The sequence below is a fragment of the Octopus sinensis genome, linkage group LG4, assembly GCF_006345805.1.
Source record: "Octopus sinensis linkage group LG4, ASM634580v1, whole genome shotgun sequence".
NCBI lineage: Eukaryota > Metazoa > Mollusca > Cephalopoda > Octopoda > Octopodidae > Octopus > Octopus sinensis.
The window spans coordinates 15543574-15566397 of record NC_043000.1 but is presented as its reverse complement, the minus strand read 5'-3'; the positions used below and the strand labels follow the sequence as shown (position 1 = coordinate 15566397).

Below are 22824 nucleotides of genomic sequence, written 5' to 3'. Positions count from 1 at the left end.
ATATATATGTATATGTATGTATATATATATATGTATGTATATGTATACAGTGAAGGTATGTGGTCCAATGATTAGGCTGTTGCACTCACATTCATGAGATCCTGGGTTTGATTCCCTGACTGGGCGGTGCATTGTAACCAGCAATGTGTAACAACATGACAGTCTGGTTAGTTATGTGATCACGCGATATATATGTATATATATTTGTGTATGTGTGTATATATATATGTAGATCATCATCATCATCATCATCATTTAGCGTCTGTTTTCCATGCTAGCATGGGTTGGACGGTTCAACTGGGGTCTATGAAGCCGGAAGGCCGCATCAGGCCCAGTCAGATCTGGCAGTGTTTCTACGGCTGGATGCCCTTCCTAACGCCAACCACTCCGTGAGTGTAGTGGGTGCTTTTTATGTGCCACCCGCACAGGTGCCAGACGGAGCTGGCAAACGGCCACGAACGGATGGTGCTTTTACGTGCCACCGGCACGGGGGCCAGGCGAGGCTGGCAACGGACACGAACGGATGGTGCTTTTACGTGCCACCGGCACGGGGGCCAGGCGAGGCTGGCAACGCATGCAAGCAGATGGTGCTTTTACATGCCACCGGCACGGGAAGTATTAAACATTTGACATTTCTCTGTCCATCTGTCTGTCTCTCTCTTTGACACACACACGCTTCAAACTTTAGAATGTTTACAAATCAGCTCATTTACAATTTGAGCCTAGTAAATTTGTAGAAAATGTTTAAGAAATATTTTCTGTGCAATATTTGTTAAATAGTGGTGAGTGTAACTAAATTTCCTTATAGCAAAGACTTTATCTTTATGTAATATATACTTTGGACAATAAGCCTGCTAGAATACATTTCTTTCCAAGCTGTTACCCACAGAAGGAGTGAAACTTAGGTTACAAGGTAACAAATCACTTATCCACTTCATGGATGCTGACTCTGTTCAGAGTGGTAAGTTTTTGCTTATCTTGAGATACCTATTCACAGTTAGCTACAATGAATCATTTGGAAGTTAAATGTTATGAACATGAACACAAAGTAATACTTAGTGACAAGGATATGACCTACCAAGCTCCTAACACTTGTCTTGTATCTAATACACTCAGTCAGTCATGCCCTCAAATGAAATATCTAAGTGTTTATGGTGGATACTTCTCTAGAAAGTAACTGGAACCAGTTGTCTAAGTCATTCTGTATGCCATATGGCTGCTTGCTTCATGTTCTTGCTTGATAGGGTGGGGGTCATCCCAGGTTAGTGGTCCCAGAGATGTCATCATGTGTAGAGTTGACCTGGCTCACCAGTGTTCCCATCGCTGGTGTTCCCATGCCAGCCCCTCTGCGTCCTCCAAGGCAATGTCAAGCCTCTGGAGATCTTCCTTAATGATGTCCAGCCCTCTAGTACAGGGCCTGCCAAGATATCTCTTCCAGCCTGCAACTGCTGCGTTGAATGAGAACAAAGCCATGGTAGGATGATCTAGCAGGAAATGGAACATATGTCTGTAACAGTGCTTGCGATAAATAGCTACGAGGTAGGAGGCTGCAGGCTAATGTGTATGTGCATGCAGTTCTTTAATTGAAATGTGCTGCTATATGACTATAGTTTTATTTTTGATGGCTTAGTCACAGAAGAAACAGTTATGCTCATGACCCTTGTGGGGTCTCTAAGACTGTTGGAAGAAAAAGAAGAAGCAATACATCAAAATATTGCATTATTCATAAACCAGAATCCTGGGGTCAAATGTTTGCAACAGAATTTGATTCTGCTAAAGCCACTGAAGAATCAGGTGGTTGTGTTAAACTAGAAGACAAATTAAGGTTATCACTAATGAGTTCATCTATTATGCATCATAAGTGTAGGTGTAGCAGTGTGGCTGAGAAGATTGCTTTCTAGCCATGTGGTCTTGGTTTCAGTCCCATTGTGTGGCACCTTGGGCAAGTGTCTACTACTATAGCCTCAAATTGACAAAAGCCCTGTGAGTGAATCTGGCCAATGGAAACTGAAAGAAGCCCATTCTGTGTGTGTGTGTGTGTGTTTATATATCATCATCGTTTAACATCCGCTTTCCATGCTGGCATGGGTTGGACGGTTTGACTGGGGACTGGTGAGCCAGATGGTTGCACCAGGCTCCAGTCTGATCTGCCAGAGTTTCTACAGCTGGATGTCCTTCCTAATGCCAACCACTCCGAGACTGTAGTGGGTGCTTTTATGTGCCACCGGCACGATATATATATATATTTATACACACACATGATAGGCTTCTTATATATGTGTGTATGCATATATATATATATATATGTGTGTGTGTGTGTATATACATACATACATATACATATATATATGCATATATCTATGTGTATCTTTCTTTTAGTGTGATGTTTGTCCTACCACCACTTGACAATTGATGTTGGTTTGTTTATGTCCCTGCAACTTAGCACTTTGGTAAAAGAGGATAAGTACCAAGCTTTAAAAATAAGTACTTGGGTGAATTTGTTTGAGTTGGTCCTTCAAAATGGTGCCCAACTTGGCTGCAGTATAATGACTGAAATGAGTAAAAGACAAACGATGAAAAAATATTGCAGTGAGTTTATTCCATCGAAAAGATAAGCTTTGAATTTTTCTGATTTCAATAATGTTTTGTTTTAAGATACTCATCATCATCATTCTTATCATCATTATCATCATCATTTAATGTCCGTTGTCCATGCTGGCATGGGTTGGACGTTTTGACCAGGGCTGGCAAGCTGAAGGACCACACCAGACTCCAGTTTGATTTGGTATGGTTTCTACGACTGGATGCCCTTAGTCTGAAGTGGCGAGACAAATCTCGTAGCATTTTAAGGTTACCCCTATGTGCAGATGTGTATGTCCGTGTGTGTTTGTTGGAGGAAAACCTGTGGGGATTTGTAGAGTTAATATTCAGTTTGAATTCGTTAAGGTTTTTGTTTTGTTGAAATTGCAGGTGAACACAGAATTTACAAAGGAATGTAGATATCTTACACTTTGTATAGAGAATGATTTTCAATGTGAGGCATACGCCCCCACCGATGGAGCCTGGGAAAATTGTGGTGGGGCATGGTGCCATAGCTGTCAGGCACAAGATGCTCATTAAAGTGATTCTACACTTTATATAGAGCAGTGATTCTCAATGTGGAGCCTGGGAAAATTGTGATAGGGCATGGTGCCATAGTTGTTAGGCACAAGATGCTCATTAAAATGATTCACTTTCTTTTTCTTAGTCAATAATGTATTACTTTTTATACTCAGTACTTAATAAAAGAGTTATTGGTAGATTCTTTAGTGTTGAATAATTGTGATAAAATATTAGAAATAAAGTTGGGGCATACATTTTTCTGGAAAGTTATAGTGGGACCTGGGAGAAAATCATCATCATCATCGTTTAACGTCCGTTTTCCATGCTAGCATGGGTTGGACGGTTCGACTGGGGTCTTGGAAGCCAGGAGGCTGCACCAGGCTCCAGTCTGATCTGGCAGTTTCTACAGCTGGATGCCCTTCCTAACGCCAACCACTCCGTGAGTGTAGTGGGCACTTTTTACATGCCACCGGCACAGGGGCCAGAAGAGGCTGGCAAACGGCCACGATCGGTTGGTGCTTTCTACATGTCACCAACACGGACGCCAGTCCAGCGCTTGGAAAGTACTGATATAGAGCCATAAGGTGTTTAAAACTGAAAAATTTTAAATCAGCAAATAAATTATTACTAGATCACATGTTCTTAATGTTAGATATTACAAGATATGAAGGTGACACCTTAGTTTTTAGGGTTACACTCACAATCACAAGATTGTGATCTGATTCCCAGATAGGTGACGTGTTGCATTTCTAGGCAAAACATTTTATTTCATGTTGCTCCAGTTCACTCAGCTGTAACCCCATGATGGACCGGCATTCTGTTGGAGGGGAATGTTGGCCTGTTCACCTAGGTAGTGGATGGTATCATTCAAAAGCTACAACAATGTGAGAAAGCACACTGTGACCAGCGGTATATAACAACATCTGATAAACTGGTTGATACAGTGATATTATAAGATAAAGTAAGTTTGAAAAGAATTGATCATTTACAATTTTTTTTTTATCAAGATCTGCAATAAATGATATATATTAAATCGCTACACATTATCCAAACAAAGAGATATTAAATTAGATGGTTACTTCTATGCCTAGTTTTGTAATCCATTAGGTTTTCACACAAGTACCTAAGTGCCAAGTGAAATATTTCATCTTCATAGGACACACCAAACTGAAAGAAATAATTTTTCTTTAGGTAACATTCATATCAAAATTTGAACTCAATATTCCAAGTTAATGAATGACCTGTGAATTATGCAGGGCTCCAACAGCTTCAGGAACTGAAACACAAGTTTTTGAGATATTTGTGTGCTTTTCTCTCCCATAACGAAATTGAATGTAATTTCTGTCTCTTGACAATGTATTGTTACATGAAACACAATTGTTGTGTGGCCAAGGTACTGAACAACTGACGACATAGTTATAGTAATCTTACCAGTAAATTAAAATTACTATAACTAACAGTAATATTCATGAATAATATCGACATTTATATAACTATACCCAACCTAGCTAAGGTACATAACTCTGTTTGCCTTTGTGACAACAGGTTCCATCAAGATGCAAAGTTGAGTGATGCAGGTGGGCATGCAGTCATAAAAACATTTGTTCCAATTGACTGGAAGAATAATTGTAAAACAACAAAATGAAAACAATTAATAAATAATTCTTATAACATTAACTGCATGGTGCATAAAGTTTTTATGCCTTTTTTGTTCTCATACATAAAAGGTAAGTGTTTGACCCGAGAAAAAAAATAGTGCAATAGGTGTACCACAACATGTAGTAAACGAATATGAAAAAAAAATGCACGCTGGCAAACGGGAGGCGGGGAAGAGGACTCGGAAAATTCATATTAGGAATGTTCCGAGTCCTCTCACCACTTCCCCGCCCGTCGGCGAAATTTGTTTCTCTTCATATTCATTCGTTTACTACACATTATTTTACACATAGTACACTATTTATCAATTTTTTTTTCATTATTTTTGTGACGGGGAGTGGGTGGGGTGCTGACTCTGATAATTCACACGATCCAGTAACCCCACTTCGACACCCGGTCACAAAAATGAAAAAAAAAAATAGTATAATGGTTCCGGGTTCAGTCCCACTGCGTGGCACCTTGGGCAAGTGTCTTCTACTATAGCCTCGGGCTGACCAAAGCCTTGTGAGTGGATTTGGTAGACGGAAACTGAAAGAAGCCCGTCGTATATATGTATATATATATGTGTGTGTGTATGTTTGTGTGTGTGTGTGTTTGTCCCCCTAGCATTGTTTGACAACCGATGGTGGTGTGTTTATGTCCCCGTTACTTAGCGGTTCGACAAAAGAGAGCGATAGAATAAGTACTGGGCTTACAAAAGAATAAGTCCCGGGGTCGAGTTGCTCGATTAAAGGCGGTGCTCCAGCATGGCCGCAGTCAAAATGACTGAAACAAGGAAAAGAGAAAGAGAAAAGAGAAATAAAAGGTGTAAAACAACATGTAGTAAACGAATATGGGAAAAAAAATGCGAGCTGGTAAACGGGGGACGGGGGGAGAGGACTCAGAAAATTCCCACTATTTTTATTTCATTTTTATGACCGGGTGTCGAAGTGGGGGTTACTGGATCGTGTGGATTATCCGAGTCCGCACCCCACACAACCCCCGTCACAAAAACTGAAAAAGAAAATAGTGTACTAGGTGTAAAAGAATATATAGTAAACGAATATGAAAAAAAAAAAATTCGCCGACGGACGGGGAAGTGGTGAGAATACTCGGAACATTCCCGATGTGAATTTTCCGACCCCCCCCCCACTTTGACAGCGCCCTTTTTTTTTATTTTATGTATTCGTTTACTACATGTTGTGGTACACCTATTGCACTATTTTTTGGGGAGTGGGGGACACTTTAGTGTGACCCTTAATTCTGTCAGTCTCCTTTTAAGAATATATATTTAAAATATCTGTTTATAAACATTTCGATCTTTAATCATTACTAATCTTTGATCTAGGACAATTTTTTTCTTAATTTCTTTTTCTCTTTTCGCTCATGTTTGTGTTTTCGTCGGTTTTGGATCTGTATTTTAATGTGGTTTTATATTATATTTGTGTCATATACAAACGTGCTATATATTATTAACTATTAAATTCAAATCTCAATTTTTATGGAATATCTATAAAATAAAACAGACAATAATATATTTAGGAAGAAGGCACCTAATAACGAACACAATGCCAAGTAGACATAAATATTTCAGTCAGGAATTCATCTCAGACATTTGATTCTGAATACTCAATTTCGCAAACACAAAAGGGTGTGTTCTTATCATTACAAAATGTTAACAGAACTAAATCTGATGACTAAAAGACCTCCATCAACTTACATCTTTTGACCGCAGAAATGCAATTATTAACCACTACATAAATACAAAAAACTTTGAAAGAACGATTGAAATGGTTTTGGTTTTTTTTACTCTTTATTGGCCCACAAGAAGATTTGAGTTAAAGATTAACTAATGTAATAACTATTTCATAATTTCCTTTTTTATTTCAATTTGAAATGCGTTTTCATTACTTATTTACAGAAAGGTAAACTTTGTAATTGTGAGTGACGTATATTGGTCAAGGACATGATGCCTTGGTGAAAAATGAACTTTCAACCAAGTTTCTGCAGCTCGACAATTGACTGATATACATAAGTATAGAAAATAGGCTGAATGGGTCAAGTACCACACTAAATATGGTATTCAGTTCTGTCCTATCTTCTAAGTTCAACTTCTGCCAACATTTCTCTGAAGTCAATAAGTGCCAGTCATAAACTAGGATCAATTCAATATCAATCACACACACTGAGAAATGTAGTCTTGTGATTCATGTTGTGCGCGGGAGGAAAATGTGATGAAAAGTTTGTTTTAGGTTATACGATTTAGTGAAAGAACTTCGAGAAGAAACTAAATCGTAACAGTAACACGGAAGACTATAACATCACAAACTTTTAAAATTTATCAAATTTTTATTGATGTATCATTAGTTTCCGCGGAGTAATATTTTGCTGCTTTACTTCCGAAGATAATATGAAAATTTCTATTAGAAAACATTCTCTAAAATGTTCCTTGAATTTTTAAATATTTAGAAAGCATAATATGCTTCAAAGAGGTTTCAGTTTCCGTTGGAAGCTATCATTTTATATACACTGTTAATATCTTTATATATAAAAGTGAAGTTGTGTGTCTGTTTCCAACGATTTAGATTCCTAACTACTCCCACATTTTGCGGTGCAGTTTAACCAAAACCGGGTATCTTATAGTCGTGATTCATATCGAGCCCTTCTGGGTATTAGCGCGCGTCTACGATGAGTCTACGATTTAAAAAAATTTACCATAATTTTTTTTCCATTTTAATGCATTTTTTCGCTATTATATAAGGGAAGTAACTCTCTAAAAATGTCTACGATGAGTCTACGATTTAAAAAAATTTACCATCATTTTTTTCCATTTTAATGCATTTTTTCGCTATTATATAAGGGAAGTAACTCTCTAAAAATGTCTACGATGAGTCTACGATTTAAAAAAATTTACCATCATTTTTTTCCATTTTAATGCATTTTTTCGCTATTATATAAGGGAAGTAACTCTCTAAAAATGTCTACGATGAGTCAACGATTTAAAAAAAATTTACCATAATTTTTTTTCCATTTTTAATGCATGTTTTTGCTATTTTTTGGCTATAACTCTCTAAAAATGCTTATATAGTTATTTCCCTTACAAACCCGAGCAACGCCGGGCGATACTGCTAGTTTTTCAAATAAAGTTTTCGTACAATAAAATTTGAAATTTCCATTAGAGGAATCTTTGCAAGAAAAACAAGTGGAAAAGTTACGAGAGAAAAGAAACTCTAAAAAATAATAATAATAATAATAAAGCGACTCCTAATGTTTTAAGAAACGACTCAATAGTCTATCAAAAACGTAAAATTACATTTTCAAATACTGGTTCATACCATTTCTAATTTGTTATTATATCATGGTCGAGTTCAAATTACAACCTTTTTCAATTATGATATAACAAATCTGACAAATTAACTTACGTCTTTCTCTCTCAGACTTCCTTACTCTTTCTCTTACTCTTCAACACCCTCTCCCCTCCTTCAGAATTTCTTATCCTTTCTCTCTCGTGCGTTGCTCACATTCTATCTATCTCTCTTTATCTCCCTCTCTGGCACTTCCTTACTCTTTCTCTTACTCTTCAACATCCTTCCCTCCTTCAGAATTTCTTCTCCTTTCTCTCTTGTGCATTACTCACATTCTATCTATCTCTCTTTATCTCCCTCTCTGGCACTTCCTTACTCTTTCTCTTACTCTTCAACATCCCTCCCTCCGTCAGAATTTCTTCTCCTTTCTCTCTCGTGCATTACTCACATTCTATCTATCTGTCTTTATCTCCCTCTCTGGCACTTCCTTACTCTTCAACACCCCTCCCTCCGTCAGAATTTCTTCTCCTTTCTCTCTCGTGCGTTGCTCACATTCTATCTATCTCTCTTTATCACCCTCTCTCGCACTTCCTTACTCTTCAATATCCCTCCCTCCGTCAGAATTTCTTCTCCTTTCTCTCTCGTGCGTTGCTCACATTCTATCTATCTCTCTTTATCTCCCTCTCTGGCACTTCCTTACTCTTTCTCTTACTCTTCAACACCCCTCCCTCCGTCAGAATTTCTTATCCTTTCTCTCTCGTGCGTTGCTCACATTCTATCTATCTCTCTTTATCTCCCTCTCTGGCACTTCCTTACTCTTTCTCTTACTCTTCAACATCCCTCCCTCCGTCAGAATTTCTTCTCCTTTCTCTCTCGTGCATTGCTCACATTCTATCTATCTCTCTTTATCTCCCTCTCTGGCACTTCCTTACTCTTCAACACCCCTCCGTCAGAATTTCTTCTCTTTTCTCTCTCGTGCGTTGCTCACATTCTATCTATCTCTCTGTATCTCCCTCTCTCACACTTCCTTATTCTTTCTCTTACTCTTCAACACCCCTCCCCCTCCGTCAGAATTTCTTCTCCTTTCTCTCTCGTGCGTTACTCACATTCTATCTATCTATCTATCTCTCTTTATCTCCCTCTCCTATATTACTTCTATTCTTTTTACCTTCCCCTCTCACATGAACTCAACAAGCGACGTCACTCCTCCCTTCCTCCTACCAGAAACCAGTAAAGCAAGAGTTATCTAACCCAGGAGGTTGAAATATAAACAAACCCCGTTAGCTGCTGCTTGTCCAGTAGACTTATATCAGCGACCTACTCGTAGTTACAGACAGCTGGCACCCAGCAGGGCTGTTGCTAAACCAGTATAATAACAGATATTTATATATATTTGTTGTGTTGTTTTGTGTCTGAGAACAAAGGAAAATGGCAGCGAAAGACAAGGAGTTTGATATTGTGATTTTTGGAGCGAGTGGTTTCACTGGCAAATTTGTTATAGAAGAACTCAGTCGGGTTGCCAATGAACACAACATCAAATGGGCAATTGCAGGAAGAAATATGAAAAAATTAGAGACAGTCCTGTCGGACGTTACAAATTCCACAGGCCAGGATTATTCCGACATACAGATCTTAATTGCGGATTCCCAGAACTATGAATCTCTTTTGGAAATGTGTACAAAAGCCAAGTGCCTTATTAACTGCTGTGGCCCTTTTGTTTACCATGGCCTAAAAGTTTTAGAAGCCTGTATCGAATGTAAAACACATCATGTTGACGTTTCTGGAGAACCTTTGTTTCTGGAAAAAGCACAACTTCAATATAACGGTCCTGCTCAGGAAAATGATGTTTATATTGTGGGTTCCTGTGCTTTCCGCTGCCTACCTATTGACATAGGTATTATGTATACTTCGCAGCAATTTAATGGTGATCTTAATAACGTAGAAGCTTATCTTTCTGTCGATGGACCGGTGAAAGTAGGACTGCCTACATTTGAATGCCAAGTATATGGGTACCAGCACAGGAATGAACTCGGAGCAATAAGAAAATCTTTATTTACAACGAAAAACTATGAGTTTCAACACGTGGTAAAGCCTAAAAGTGGTTTGTTTTACGATAAAGATAGCTCCAAATATTGCAGTGTCTGGCCCGATGCCTACAAGTCTGTCGCTTATCGCTCCCAGAGATTTCTCCAAGATCAGGAAAAGAAACGACCAACTCAGTATGCCTTTTATTTTTGCAATGAGTCACTTATCTTCTTTATCCTCATGTTTTTTTCTGGTCTCTGCCTAAGTTTTCTATCAAGGTTCTCTCTTGGAAGGAAGTTGCTCTTGGCTTTCCCGACTTTTTTCAGTGGCGGTCTTGTTAAAAAAGGCGGACCAACTAAGCAAGAACTAGAAAAATGTTCATTTTCTCTTAAATTTTGTGGCAATGGTTATCCAAGCCGGGTTAAAGAATTAACCGATACCCACAGTGATTTGCCAAATAAACCTATTGTTACGAAGATCAATGGACCTGATCCTGGTTACCTTACTACCGCCATTTGTGTCACTCAAGCAGCTATTGTTATCCTGGAAGAAAACCAGAAGATGCCTAACAGTGGAGGGGTTTTCACCCCAGCATCTGCTTTTGCTAACACCTCTCTAGTAGAGAGACTTTGCAAACGGAATGTAAAATTTCAAACTGTGTCTGCCGACGAGACGAGTCCCGCTGCTGGAGATAATTAAATAACTCTTTCTTTGCATTTTTTTTTTAATGGCATTTATTTCTTCTCTACGGCAACTTTAGCAGCCATCATAAAAAATTAGGGTTAGTTGGATGTTTGTGTATGTATGTATGTATGTGTGTGTGTGTATGGTGGGTGCTTGTTCACAAAATTGATTTGTTTTTGTTTGAAATGAATAAACTCTTTCTTCCCCCCCTCTCTCTCTCTCTCTCTATATATATATATATATATATATATTATATATATATATATATATAAGAATGGAACTTGTTTTTAATAACATTATTAAATAGTCATTAACACTTAGGAAGTGTTTAAAACTTCTTTTGACTCCAGTATAAATTCTACCCGTATTTTGTGTTTAGGAGTTTTCAGAGCTATTCAGTTAAATTTCTCATGTATGTATTAAATATGCATATATCAGCTGCTTTGATTGTTACACTTTCTGAATTATCAGGTGGCCGGCGACTGTAAATCTCTTTCACCAATATCAATCCAGCCTTTGTAGCCATTCGATCAATAATCACACCTGGTTATAACTTTCCTTTATCAATACTAAACTATTTCATTTTAAGGTTACTGAACTTATTTCCTGCATTTTATTTCTTAATTTATTTTTATCTCGCCAATTCTTTTAAGTATTGGCTACTTGTATTTTCATTTAAATGAATGTTTTCAACTTGTGTAATTTATGAAATTGTTAGCAAAATCTCTGTCTGGCCCGTTTACCTGGATTTGGGTTTCTCAATGGTTAAACGTACAAGCATTCTGATATTGATTAAATACGTAGCATGCAACGTATATAGGCTGATTGTTTACGCCTAATTTTAGCTGCGTACTGAAATGAAAACTTTAGTCGAATACGACTAGGTTATACTGACATTACACCCACTTACTACAAACCACTTTTACTTGGACTTAAGTTAATAAGGTGGGGGTGGAGATAAGGAAAATGACAGACAGCCAGCCAGGCTTTATATTTTCTATAAATAACCTGAGAGGAACTCTACGTGGCCGACTTACAAGACATAGCAGCCAAATTCCCCTCAACTTTCATTCCGCTGGAAGGACCGCATTCAGATAACTGTTCCAGACACCCCCCTCTCTCATGAAAAAAAATGGGATGGCGAAAGCTGGAATACGTTTGATCACCTGTTTGTACGACTGAAATCTTTATAGTAAACTCCAACTATTTCGTAAACCAACAGTAGTAGATGGAAAGAAAACGGAGCAAAAGAAGTGGAAATAGTTTTAAAGTAAATTTGTTTTTATATGTCTGCCCTAATTGAACTTGTGGAATTAAACTATTTTAATCTTTGTATTCCCTGTTCGAAGTTTCGGCATTAATGTTCCATTTATATTATTGTTTCACTCTTTTTTTGTGAAAGAATGAATTAAATTGTTAACGCCCTCGTTCATTTTGGAAGTTCGAGAGATAAAACCTAGTAAATATGCTTCAACAATCTGTTATCTTTGGATCTTTAATGTTGAAGTATTATAAGAATTTCTGCTCATCATATCTAATATACTAAAGTAACAAACTCAAACAAGTCAGATTTTTGTATTATACGAATAACTCAAATATGTTAAGGCCTCTTCGCCTCTTAAATATTTTTTACAACTGTCTGAAAGACTGTTCACATGTCTAGAGAAAGTTTCTTTCAAAGAGAGAGATAATCACCAGAATTGTGCCTTAGATTTCGCTTCCTTGTTGATTGCAAAAATGAAAAAAAAATTGTCCCGTTATTTTTCTTCTTCGTATATATTCACTATTAGAATTTTAATCACTTTTGTTTCAATATAACATACTGTCATACTGTTTCTTTGCAAATATATAAACTGTAAACGCGTTTTAAATTCTGTTATTTTATCCAAAAATTAAAATCTGTATTCATTACCAAGTTTTTCTACTTTCAGCTGTTTTGTTTCAACTGTTTATTATAAAACATTTTTGCAATTACTTTAAATGAAAATATATATACTATGTTATTTATTTTGCAAAATCTAAAAGCTTATTTCAATGGTGATTATTGTACCAAAAAAAAAACCCTACTCAAAATAAAGGATTACTTTCTTTTCCTAATATGCCAACATATATGGAAGGGTTTTGCTCAGTCTAAGCTTTTTATATAAATGTATAACAAAATCTAATAAATTATTGAAATGTGTTAGCTTTTCCTTTTGAATATTTAATCTCCTGTGAAACACACACAAATGCTAACTATATATTGGTGAGTCACTACGTATGCTAAGCCTCAGTTTCTCATCCAGTCGCAACGTCACGGATAACATTGAAAATACTACATACCTAAGACTAGATTTTTCTTTTCCAAGTCGGAAAATATTCCGTACCCGATCAGTTGATGTTCTCGTAACCATATAGTATTGTTTGCATATCTGTTATAGTACTGATGTTATACACGCAGAAACATCTTAAGACTTCATCCAAATAAACGAAGGCTAGTGGACAGTCTCCATCACCAAACATGTTGCAACTCGCAGTCAACATGTCATTTCTTTCCTCAAACCCTACTGTAAAACCACTGCTCCTCTGAGCTAACATGCTGTATATTATTACTAGCATGAAGTACTTGTCTCTTCTCATCTTATCCTGTTCTCGCCCAACCATACCTCACCTCATACTAAATATTTTATTCTATTCCTCAGTTCCTATACATTAGTTCAAACGGAACATAATCTGATTTGGAAGGGCCTACAAAAAGTACTGTCCCTCCTATGAATAAATAATTTAAAGATATGTCCTGAGTAGTCAAACTATTGTAATTTTTTTGTGAATCAGAGTAGAAATTTACTCTTGGCTAAAAAAAAAAAAATGATTAAAATGTCTTTGTTCATTGTCAAGTGAGTTTATCCATTTCAAAAAAAAGCTTTTCAAATGAATTACAAATTTAGAGATTCATGCTTTATTGTTGTTGCCTAGTTTCCCTGAGTTGGTTAAATATTGTTCTAAATTTCCAGTGCAGTGATAACATTTGAAAAAAAAGTATTAGGGTATAAAATGTGTGCTGCAATAGTATTGATGTGTGTGTGTGAAGATGGTAGTACTTTAAAAAAATTTATTCATGCAAGAATTAACCCTTTAGAATTTAAACTGACCATATAGGCACAGGAGTGGCTGTGTGGTAAGTAGCTTGTTTACCAACCACATGGATCCGGGTTCAGTCCCACTGCGTGGCACCTTGGACAGGTGTCTGCTACTATAGCCTCGGGCTGACCAAAGCCTTGTGAGTGGATTTGGTAGACGGAAACTGAAAGAAGCCTGTCGTACATATATATATATGTGTGTGTGTTTGTCCCCCTAGCATTGCTTGACAACCGATGCTGGTGTGTTTGTCCCCGTTACTTAGCAGTTCAGCAAAAAGAGACCGATAGAATAAGTACTGGGCTTACAAAAGAATAAGTCCTGGGGTCGAGTTGCTCAACTAAAGGTGGTGCTCCAGCATGGCCGCAGTCAAATGACTGAAACAAGTAAAAGAGTAAAGAATATATCAGGCTCAAATATTCTGACTCATGTTCAAACTAGCTAGATCTGGCCTCTCACACCCACTCTATGATGTCATTTTAAAAATAATTGCATCATCAAAATCTTGAAACTAAAAGATAATGCGTGATTAATTCAAGAATTTGAATACTATAGGTTTAAGATGTTTTGCAAATTTGGATATTTGTAAGTTTCCTGTTTTTTTTTTTTTTGTTTTTTTTTAACTGCAAGCCCTTCAACCATTATAGGAGTGAAACCTGCAGTCAGCAAAGAAAAGTTATGGGCCTGGCTCAAAGAAACAACTGCAATATTTGTACTCTCCTCGACCCCGAAAGGATGAAAGGCAAAGTCGAATTCCGCTGAGGTCGACTTTGCCTTTCATCCTTTCGGGGTCGATAAATTAAGTACCAGTTACACACTGGGGTCGATATAATCGACTTAATACCTATGTCTGTCCTTGTTTGTCCCCTCTATGTTTAACCCCTTGTGGGTAATAAAGAAATAGGTATTTACACATGCTAACTCAAGCTACCATGCTATCACTGGAGCCCTGGTTCTCTGCCAGACTTCTAGAGATTCTATTGTATCCTTTGAATGTATATTTTTCTTTCTCGCCCTTTTCAAGCCTAGCCAGGCTCATGGGCCTGGTTTCTGTGGTGTATGTGTTCCCCCCAGCTGGTCAGAATGCCAGTCCATCGCAGTGTTTCTCAAGAAACAGGAAGAGAGAGTGAGAGAAAGTTGTGGCAAAAGAGTACAACAGGGGTCGCCACCACCCTCTGTCGGAGTCTCGTGGAGCTTTTAGGTGTTTTTGCTCAATAAACATACACAACGCCCGGTCTGGGAATTGAAACTGCGATCCTCCAACCGCGAGTCCACTGCTCTAACCACTGAGCCATTGCACCTCCACTTTTCAACGTATATTGCTTGCATTAAGTACATGATGTAAGAGGATCTCATTTTACACCGAGTTCCTTATTGACTCTTGATATCTATGTTTCAATTCTATTCAACGACTTTTCTTTTCCTTTATCACAAATGTCACATCCAGCCAATGGTAAGCAATCAACTTGAAATATTGTCAACTGTGGAAAGATAATAAGCAAAACATTTTAACTGTTTTGCATAAGAATCTAACATTTTTCCTCCTTTTAGGGTTCACCACATCTTAATACTTTGGATTGGAATCTTCCTTACAATCTTATTTTCTCTCTCTCACTATCCATACACAACTCCATAACTAAAACTTTCATAAACTTTGCAGATGCTCACAATTTTCTGATTTCTCTTGGTAATAACCACATATAGCTTAGCCAAAACTTTACCACAAATGCTAAATGCCCCACTTCTTATCAAGGATTGAAGATAAGACAAATGCACCACATCTGAATCATTGTTCACCTGTCCAGAATTGTTACTATATCCAATAAAAGGATATCTAGCTAATTGTCAAATGCCACACTAAAGCTATTAGTACATAATAGCCAATCCTGACAGCAAGGTTTTCTGGAAATATGTGCATTCGAAGCAGAGACCTCACTCTCCAGTGGGCCCTCTTCGCAACCCTCACACAAACCAGATCACTGACAACCCCAAGGAATGTGCAGAACTCATTGCCGAGTGCTATGCAAACATATTCACTGTTGAAAGTTAAAATGTACCATCTTCACCATCTCTAACAGCAAAGTCCATAACAACTATGGAATTTACACCTGCAATGCTGCGACGTCACCTTCAAAATAAGCGCAACTATGCCTCCCCTGGTCTCGATGGAGTTACATACCTGCTTCTCAAACGTGGCAGGTACTTCCTTTTACACCAGCTTTCTATTTTCTTCCAGTACTGTCTCAACAATGGTGCTACTCGGGAGCAGTGGAAAACTGCCAGTGTCATTCCTCTGTTCAAAAAGGGCGACCGCACATCACCTGTCAACTATCGCCCAGTCAGTCTCACTAGCTGTATTGCAAAACTGATGGAATCGTGTGTCAGAGAAACACTTTGGAACTTCTGGAGCTCTCACAGTCTCATCCGACCCTCACAATATGGATTTGTCTCTAACTCCAGCTGCAGTGATCAGCTTGTCGAGTTCCTTGAGGACATTACACAGATCACTGACAGTGGCTCATGGGTGGATGTTGTCTACCTTGACTTTGCTAAGGCTTTCAACTCTGTGCCACACAAAAGGCTTATGGTGAAACTCTCTGCAATGGGTGTGAGGGATGACCTTTTTAACTGGTTGAAATCCTTCATTCTCAGCCGAAAGGAGGTAGTCACAGTTCTAGGACAGCATTCTACACCATATGAGATGTCATCGGGTGTACCACAGGGATCTGTCCTTGGTCCCCTCTTGTTTGTGGCATACATTAATGACATAGATGCCAATTTAAAGAAAGCCACAGTATTGAAATATGCAGACGACATCAAGCTGTACCTTGAAATCAAGAGGACAGATCCTGTTGTCTACAGCTCTTTCCTGCAATCAGACCTGGACACAATGCAGCAATGGATCACAGACTGGCAACTGAAACTGGCTGTGGACAAGTGTACCACCATGCATTTTGGGAGAAAAAAACTCTGCATCCACATACTCCCTCCACAACACTGATATCAAGAAATCCTCTTGCGAGCGTGACCGAGGCATCACTGTCAGCAGTGATTTGCGTTGGACAAAGCATATCTCTAAAATTGTCAAGAAGGCCGAGGATGTCTTGGCATCACTCAGCAAGACTTTCGTTAGCCGCTCTCCAGCCATCTATTTAAAACTGTATACAGCTATGGTACGACCACACTTGGAATTCGCATCATCAGTTTGGAACCCCTATCTTGCTCAGAACATTGACCTCCTGGAATCTGTCCAGAGACGTGCAACCAAACGCATACCCTCCATCAGACACCTACCATATTCTGAGCGCCTTGTTTCCCTGGGCATGGATTCACTGAAGCTCCGGCGTCTGGCGACGGACTTGGTAAACACCCACAAAGTTATCAACCACCTCACCAACAACAACACTGAACACCTTTTTGATCTCCATGTGTCTAACACACGTGGACATGCCTACAAAGTCAGAAAGCAACACAGCTCCCATGACTTTCGGAAACATTTCTTCATGCTCAGAGTTGCTGAAGCATGGAATAAACTGCCTGCGTCAGTTGTTGACTGCCATGACACTGCATCCTTTAAGGCCCTCATGCTTTCCGAAATCCGCCACAACTACACCTGATTATATATACACTTTAGATGAGTTGTAGTGCACCTGAGCACTGTACACAATGTTTTATTATTATTATTATTATAATCTTATAGTGTCTTCTTTCCTGTGTCCCTTCTACAACCATTACTGCAACAGTTCCTGTTTCTCTGAACTGCTCCTGCTCATTCCTTCTGTGTTTCATCTCAGCTTCTGCTCTAAACACTTTAAATGTTTATATCCAGAACAGGAACACCCTCTTCCATCTGTTTTCTATAGAAATTTAAACTTAACATCAGTCATATCAACCTCAACAGTCTAAGTGGATTTTCAAAGGTTATCAGCTTTGTATTTCTCCTCCAACTAAAATGATTACAAATCATCATCATCATCATCACCATTTAGCGTCCGTTTTCCATGCTGGCATGGGTTGGACGGTTCAACTGGGGTCTGTGAAGCCAGAAGACTGCATCAGGCCCAGTCTGATCTGGCAGTGTTTCTACGGCTGGATGCCCTTCCTAACGCCAACCACTCCGTGAGTGTAGTGGGTACTTCTTACGTGCCACCCGCACAGGTGCCAGACGGAGCTGGCAAACGGCCACGAACGGATGGTGCTTTTACGTGACACCGGCACGGGGGCCAGGCGAGGCTGGCAACGGACATGAGCGGATGGTGCTTTTTACGTGCCACCGTAAAAAGCACTATTCGTTCGTAATAGGTTAAAAAATTGTTTTATCATTATTGTGATGTGTATTAAGCAAAGAAACTGAATACTCAGTGATCCTGTCAATCAAGTTTTGTATAGGTAATTATATGTACATTTCATTATTGTACAACAGCATGGGTACTGCAAAAGTGATCTCTTTCTTTTCTCTTTTACTTGTTTCAGTCCTCTCCCCCGTCCCCCGTTTACCAGCTCGCATATTTTCCCCATATTCGTTTACTACATTTTGTTTAACACCTATTATTTCTCTTTTCTCTTTCTCTTTTCCTTGTTTCAGTCATTTTGACTGCGGCCATGCTGGAGCACCGCCTTTAATCGAGCAACTTGACCCTGGGACTTATTCTTTTGTAAGCCCAGTACTTATTCTATCGCTCTCTTTTGCCGAACCGCTAAGTAACGGGGGCATAAACACACCAGCATCGGTTGTCAAGCAATGCTAGGGGGACAAACACACACACGCATATATATATATATATATACATATATACGACGGGCTTCTTTCAGTTTTCCGTCTACCAAATCCACTCACAAGGCTTTGGTCAGCCCGAGGCTATAGTAGAAGACACTTGCCCAAGGTGCCACACAATTGGACTGAACCCGGAACCATGTGGTTTCATTTTATTGTACAGCAAATCCTCTTGTAGCTAATCTTAAAAATATGGGTGGTGTCTGCCTTTATGACTGGCTCCAGATACACTAGATCTAAACAATTTTCACTTGTTCTAATGACCTAATATATATATATCATACCTCTCCTCTCTTTCCCTCACTTCGTTCTTTGCTCTTATATTATTTTCTCTTCATTTCCCATGCCTCTATAATTTGATAAATTATGTTTTAAAGTGCATGGAAAATATGGTGTGTGTTCAGTAATGTGATAGTAAGTCTCCACTAAAATCAGCTGAAAATTTCACAGCTGCTGTGATCCTTTTATTTATACATATACTTTAGGGTAAGTCTGAAGTATTGTGGCTATCCATTTTACTGCCAACCTGAAGCTTTATTTTAATGTGCAATATTGCAATATAATGTATTCAAGGTGGAAGTTGATACTTTGAGAATCTGCAACATGTGAAGAACAGAAGCCTAGACAGCTGCTACACAAAATAAGAAAATTGCAAACTTAGTATTAAATTTATACAGGAATAAGTAAATAATGTAAGCATGGCTTAATTTGGACAAACCATGTTGAATTGCAAAAATAAAAGTATTTTTAGTTTTCCTAAAATACATTGCTGGTTCAGGAATTTGGACAATAGAAGCTTTTTGCCATAGAAATTTAGTATGTTTAACTTCAAAACAGAGAAATTGTTAGATTTACTGGAGCCTAATATTTCACTGTTGTGGTTGAGGTTTTTATTATTATTATTATTATTATTATTATTCTGCATTTAATTGCAGTCTGTACACTAATCTCTTATTCTGAAAATCCACATGTTACCAGGTAACTAAACTCAGTAGGATAGCTAGACTTGTTTGAAGTAGCAGCCAATTCTCTCTCAAATCACAATAGTCTGTGATAAATTAAAAAGAGAGGATGGTCACAGATGGAATACCCTTACTTATAGCTTTGCTAACTTAGGATTAAACAAAAAACAATCTCAATTCGCAAGTGATCCTTTACACTTGAATATCATAGTTGCATAAAGTATATTTGAAGGACTTATCGACAAACAGTCATGTGAATACTTAAGCACTGCAATTGTCTACATACTGTAACAGCTGTGCATATGTACTGCAGCTATGTATGGTTATGTCAATTTGCATGTGCACAATAGTCAGACAAAGGGTGTACAGAAGTCATGTGCAAACATCCTTTGTATAAGGAACTGGCAGAAGTTTCCCATGACTGAGATAAAATGCATTAGTGGAGGTGCAATGGCCCAGTGGTTAGGGCAGCGGACTCGCGGTCATAGGATCGCGGTTTCGATTCCCAGACCGGGCATTGTGATTGTTTATTGAGCGAAAACACCTAAAGCTCCGGCAGGGGATGGTGGTGATCCCTGCTGTACTCTTTCACCACAACTTTCTCTCACTCTTACTTCCTGTTTCTGTTGTACCTGTATTTCAAAGGGCCGGCCTTGTCACTCTCTGTGTCACACTGAATATCCCCGAGAACTACGTTAAGGGTGCACGTGTCTGTGGAGTGCTCAGCCACTTACACGTTAATTTCACGAGCAGGCTGTTCCGTTGATTCGGATCAAGCGGAACCCTCGTCGTCGTAACCGACGGAGTGCTTCCAAAATGCATTAAAAGTTTATGTATGTTTTTACTTATTAAGAGTAGGTGTAGCTTTGTGGTAAAAAGTTTGCCTCCCAATCACATAGTTCTGGGTCCAGTCCCACTGCATAGTACCTTGGGCAAGTGTCTTCTACTATAGAGTCGGGTTGACCAAAAGGATGACAAGCAAAGTTGAACTCAGAACGTAAAGACAGACAAAATACCACTAAGCATTTTGCTCAGCATGCTTACGTTTCTGCCAGTTTGCCGCTTTATAAGTAACTAGCAGTATCACCCGGCGTTGCTCAGGTTTGTAAGGAAAATAACTATATAAGCATTTTTAGAGAGTTATAGCCAAAAAATAGCAAAAAAATGCATTAAAAATGGAAAAAAAATTATGGTAATTTTTTTTTTAAATCGTAGACTCATCGTAGACGCGCGCTAATACCCAGAAAGGCTCAATATGAATCACGACTATAAGATACCCGGTTTTGATTAAACTGCACCGCAAAATGTGGGAGTAGTTAGGAATCTAAATCGTAGGAGACAGACACACAACCTTACTTTTATATATAAAGATTACTATTAAGTATTACAAAGTCAACAAGGCTGGTCACCGTCTCTGCATTCTTCCCTGTGGAACTGGAATCTTGTGTAGAAAGAACCTTCAAGACTGTCTTGGTGGAATGTACATTAGGCTTCTCATGCAGGCTTAGAATATCTCAGAGTATGAGCACAAGGCCAAAGAGGTGATTTGTAGACATATTCCACCTATCTCTGCTCATGTTACATAACATAGGATAGGCTTTGCTGGCCATTGCTATTGTACTGAACACTAGGCTATTTCAGATGTTATATTTTGAAGACTTCCACACTCTAACAGTGGACAAAGACCACTCATCTCCAATGATATTATCGACAGACAGGCGCAGGAGTGGCTGTGTGGTAAGTAGCTTGCTAACCAACCACATGGTTCCGGGTTCAGTCCCACTGCGTGGCATCTTGGGCAAGTGTCTTCTGCTATAGCCCCGGGCCGACCAATGCCTTGTGAGTGGATTTGGTAGACGGAAACTGAAAGAAGCCTGTCGTATATATGTATATATATATAAGTGTGTGTGTATATATTTGTGTGTCTGTGTTTGTCCCCCTAGCATTGCTTGACAACCGATGCTGGTGTGTTTACGTCCCCGTCACTTAGCGGTTCAGCAAAAGGGACCGATAGAATAAGTACTGGGCTTACAAAGAATAAGTCCCGGGGTCGATTTGCTCGACTAAAGGCGGTGCTCCAGCATGGCCGCAGTCAAATGACTGAAACAAGTAAAAGAGTAAAAGAGAGACACATGAAATTGTGGGCCTATCAAACCTAATGAGAAATGGGGATTTCTGAAGAGTATGATGAAATACATCTTGGTTGCAGCTACTTGAAGAAGAAACAACAAATAAAAAAAACATTATTGGGTCAAGAACTTTACATTCATCTCAGTATTCCTTGGTGGGTCTCTCTCTCTCTCTCTTATACATACATTTATATATGTATATATATATATTTGAATTGTTTCAAGTCAGGGTTTAGTTGTTTTTTATACATCAGTGACCTGCTACATGTTATATCTAATTTTACAATCCTCTGGAAATAATAGGCTCTTTCATTTTCTGATCACCATTCCCCATCAGACATACATTACTTTAGCAAATATAATTAATTTCTATGAGACAACCTAGTCTAATCCAACAACTTCAAAACATTACACACATTAACACTACATTTTTGTTTCACTTGTAATGAACATTTGAAGCATTCAGACTCTTTACAAATCTTGGGCTTCATCATTTCCTATCAGCTACTATGAGTCATACCCTATCTATAGAGAGAGTATGAATCATAAAAGCTCATAGACCACTTGTGATATTATTCCCCACTAAAGGTGGTGAGCTGGCAGAAATGTTAGCACGCCAGGCGAAATGCTTAGGGGTACTTCATCTGCTGCTACGTTCTGAGTTCAAATTCAGCTGAGGTTGACTTTGCCTTTCATCATTTCAGGGTCAATTAAATAAGTACCAGTTATGCACTGGGGTCAATATAATCGACTTAATCCGTTTGTCCCCTGTGTGTGTAGCCCCTTGTAGGCAGTAAAGAAATAAGAAACATTAGCACACCAGGCGAAATGCTTAGCAGTATTTTGTCTGTCTTTATGTTCTGAGTTCAAATTCCACTGAGGTCATCTTTGCCTATCATCCTTTTGGAGTCGATAAATTAAGTACCAGGTCATCTGGGGTCGATCTAATCAACTGAACTCCCCCCCAAAAATTTCAGGCCTTGTGCCTAGAGAAGAAAAGAATATTATTCCCCACTACAAACATCAACTGACAGAAATTTGAGCTGCATACTACTCACATCAACCTGATCAGTCTTAAGTGGCTCTACAAG

The 22824-nt window shown here is 38.6% G+C and overlaps 2 protein-coding genes across 5 annotated transcripts in view; one reads left to right on the top strand and one right to left on the bottom strand.

The window, feature by feature from the left end:
• Positions 1-13292, bottom strand: part of LOC115210875 (mariner Mos1 transposase) — a 229504-nt gene extending 216212 nt beyond the window's left edge. The window contains exon 1 of one of the 4 annotated variants that reach the window (XM_036501800.1): positions 13074-13292. The gene's annotated coding sequence lies outside the window, so the exon portion shown is untranslated. Of the gene's footprint in view, positions 1-6457; positions 7272-8072; positions 8192-13073 lie in introns of those variants that run through there. The other 3 variants (XM_036501799.1, XM_036501802.1, XM_036501803.1) reach the window with 3 other exon arrangements.
• Positions 9274-10788, top strand: LOC115210920 (saccharopine dehydrogenase-like oxidoreductase). Its single transcript, XM_029779705.2, has one exon. The coding sequence runs from the start codon at positions 9471-9473 to the stop codon at positions 10764-10766; it is 1296 nt and encodes a 431-aa protein (XP_029635565.1). The 5' UTR covers positions 9274-9470; the 3' UTR covers positions 10767-10788.
• Positions 13293-22824: the final 9532 nt, after the last annotated feature.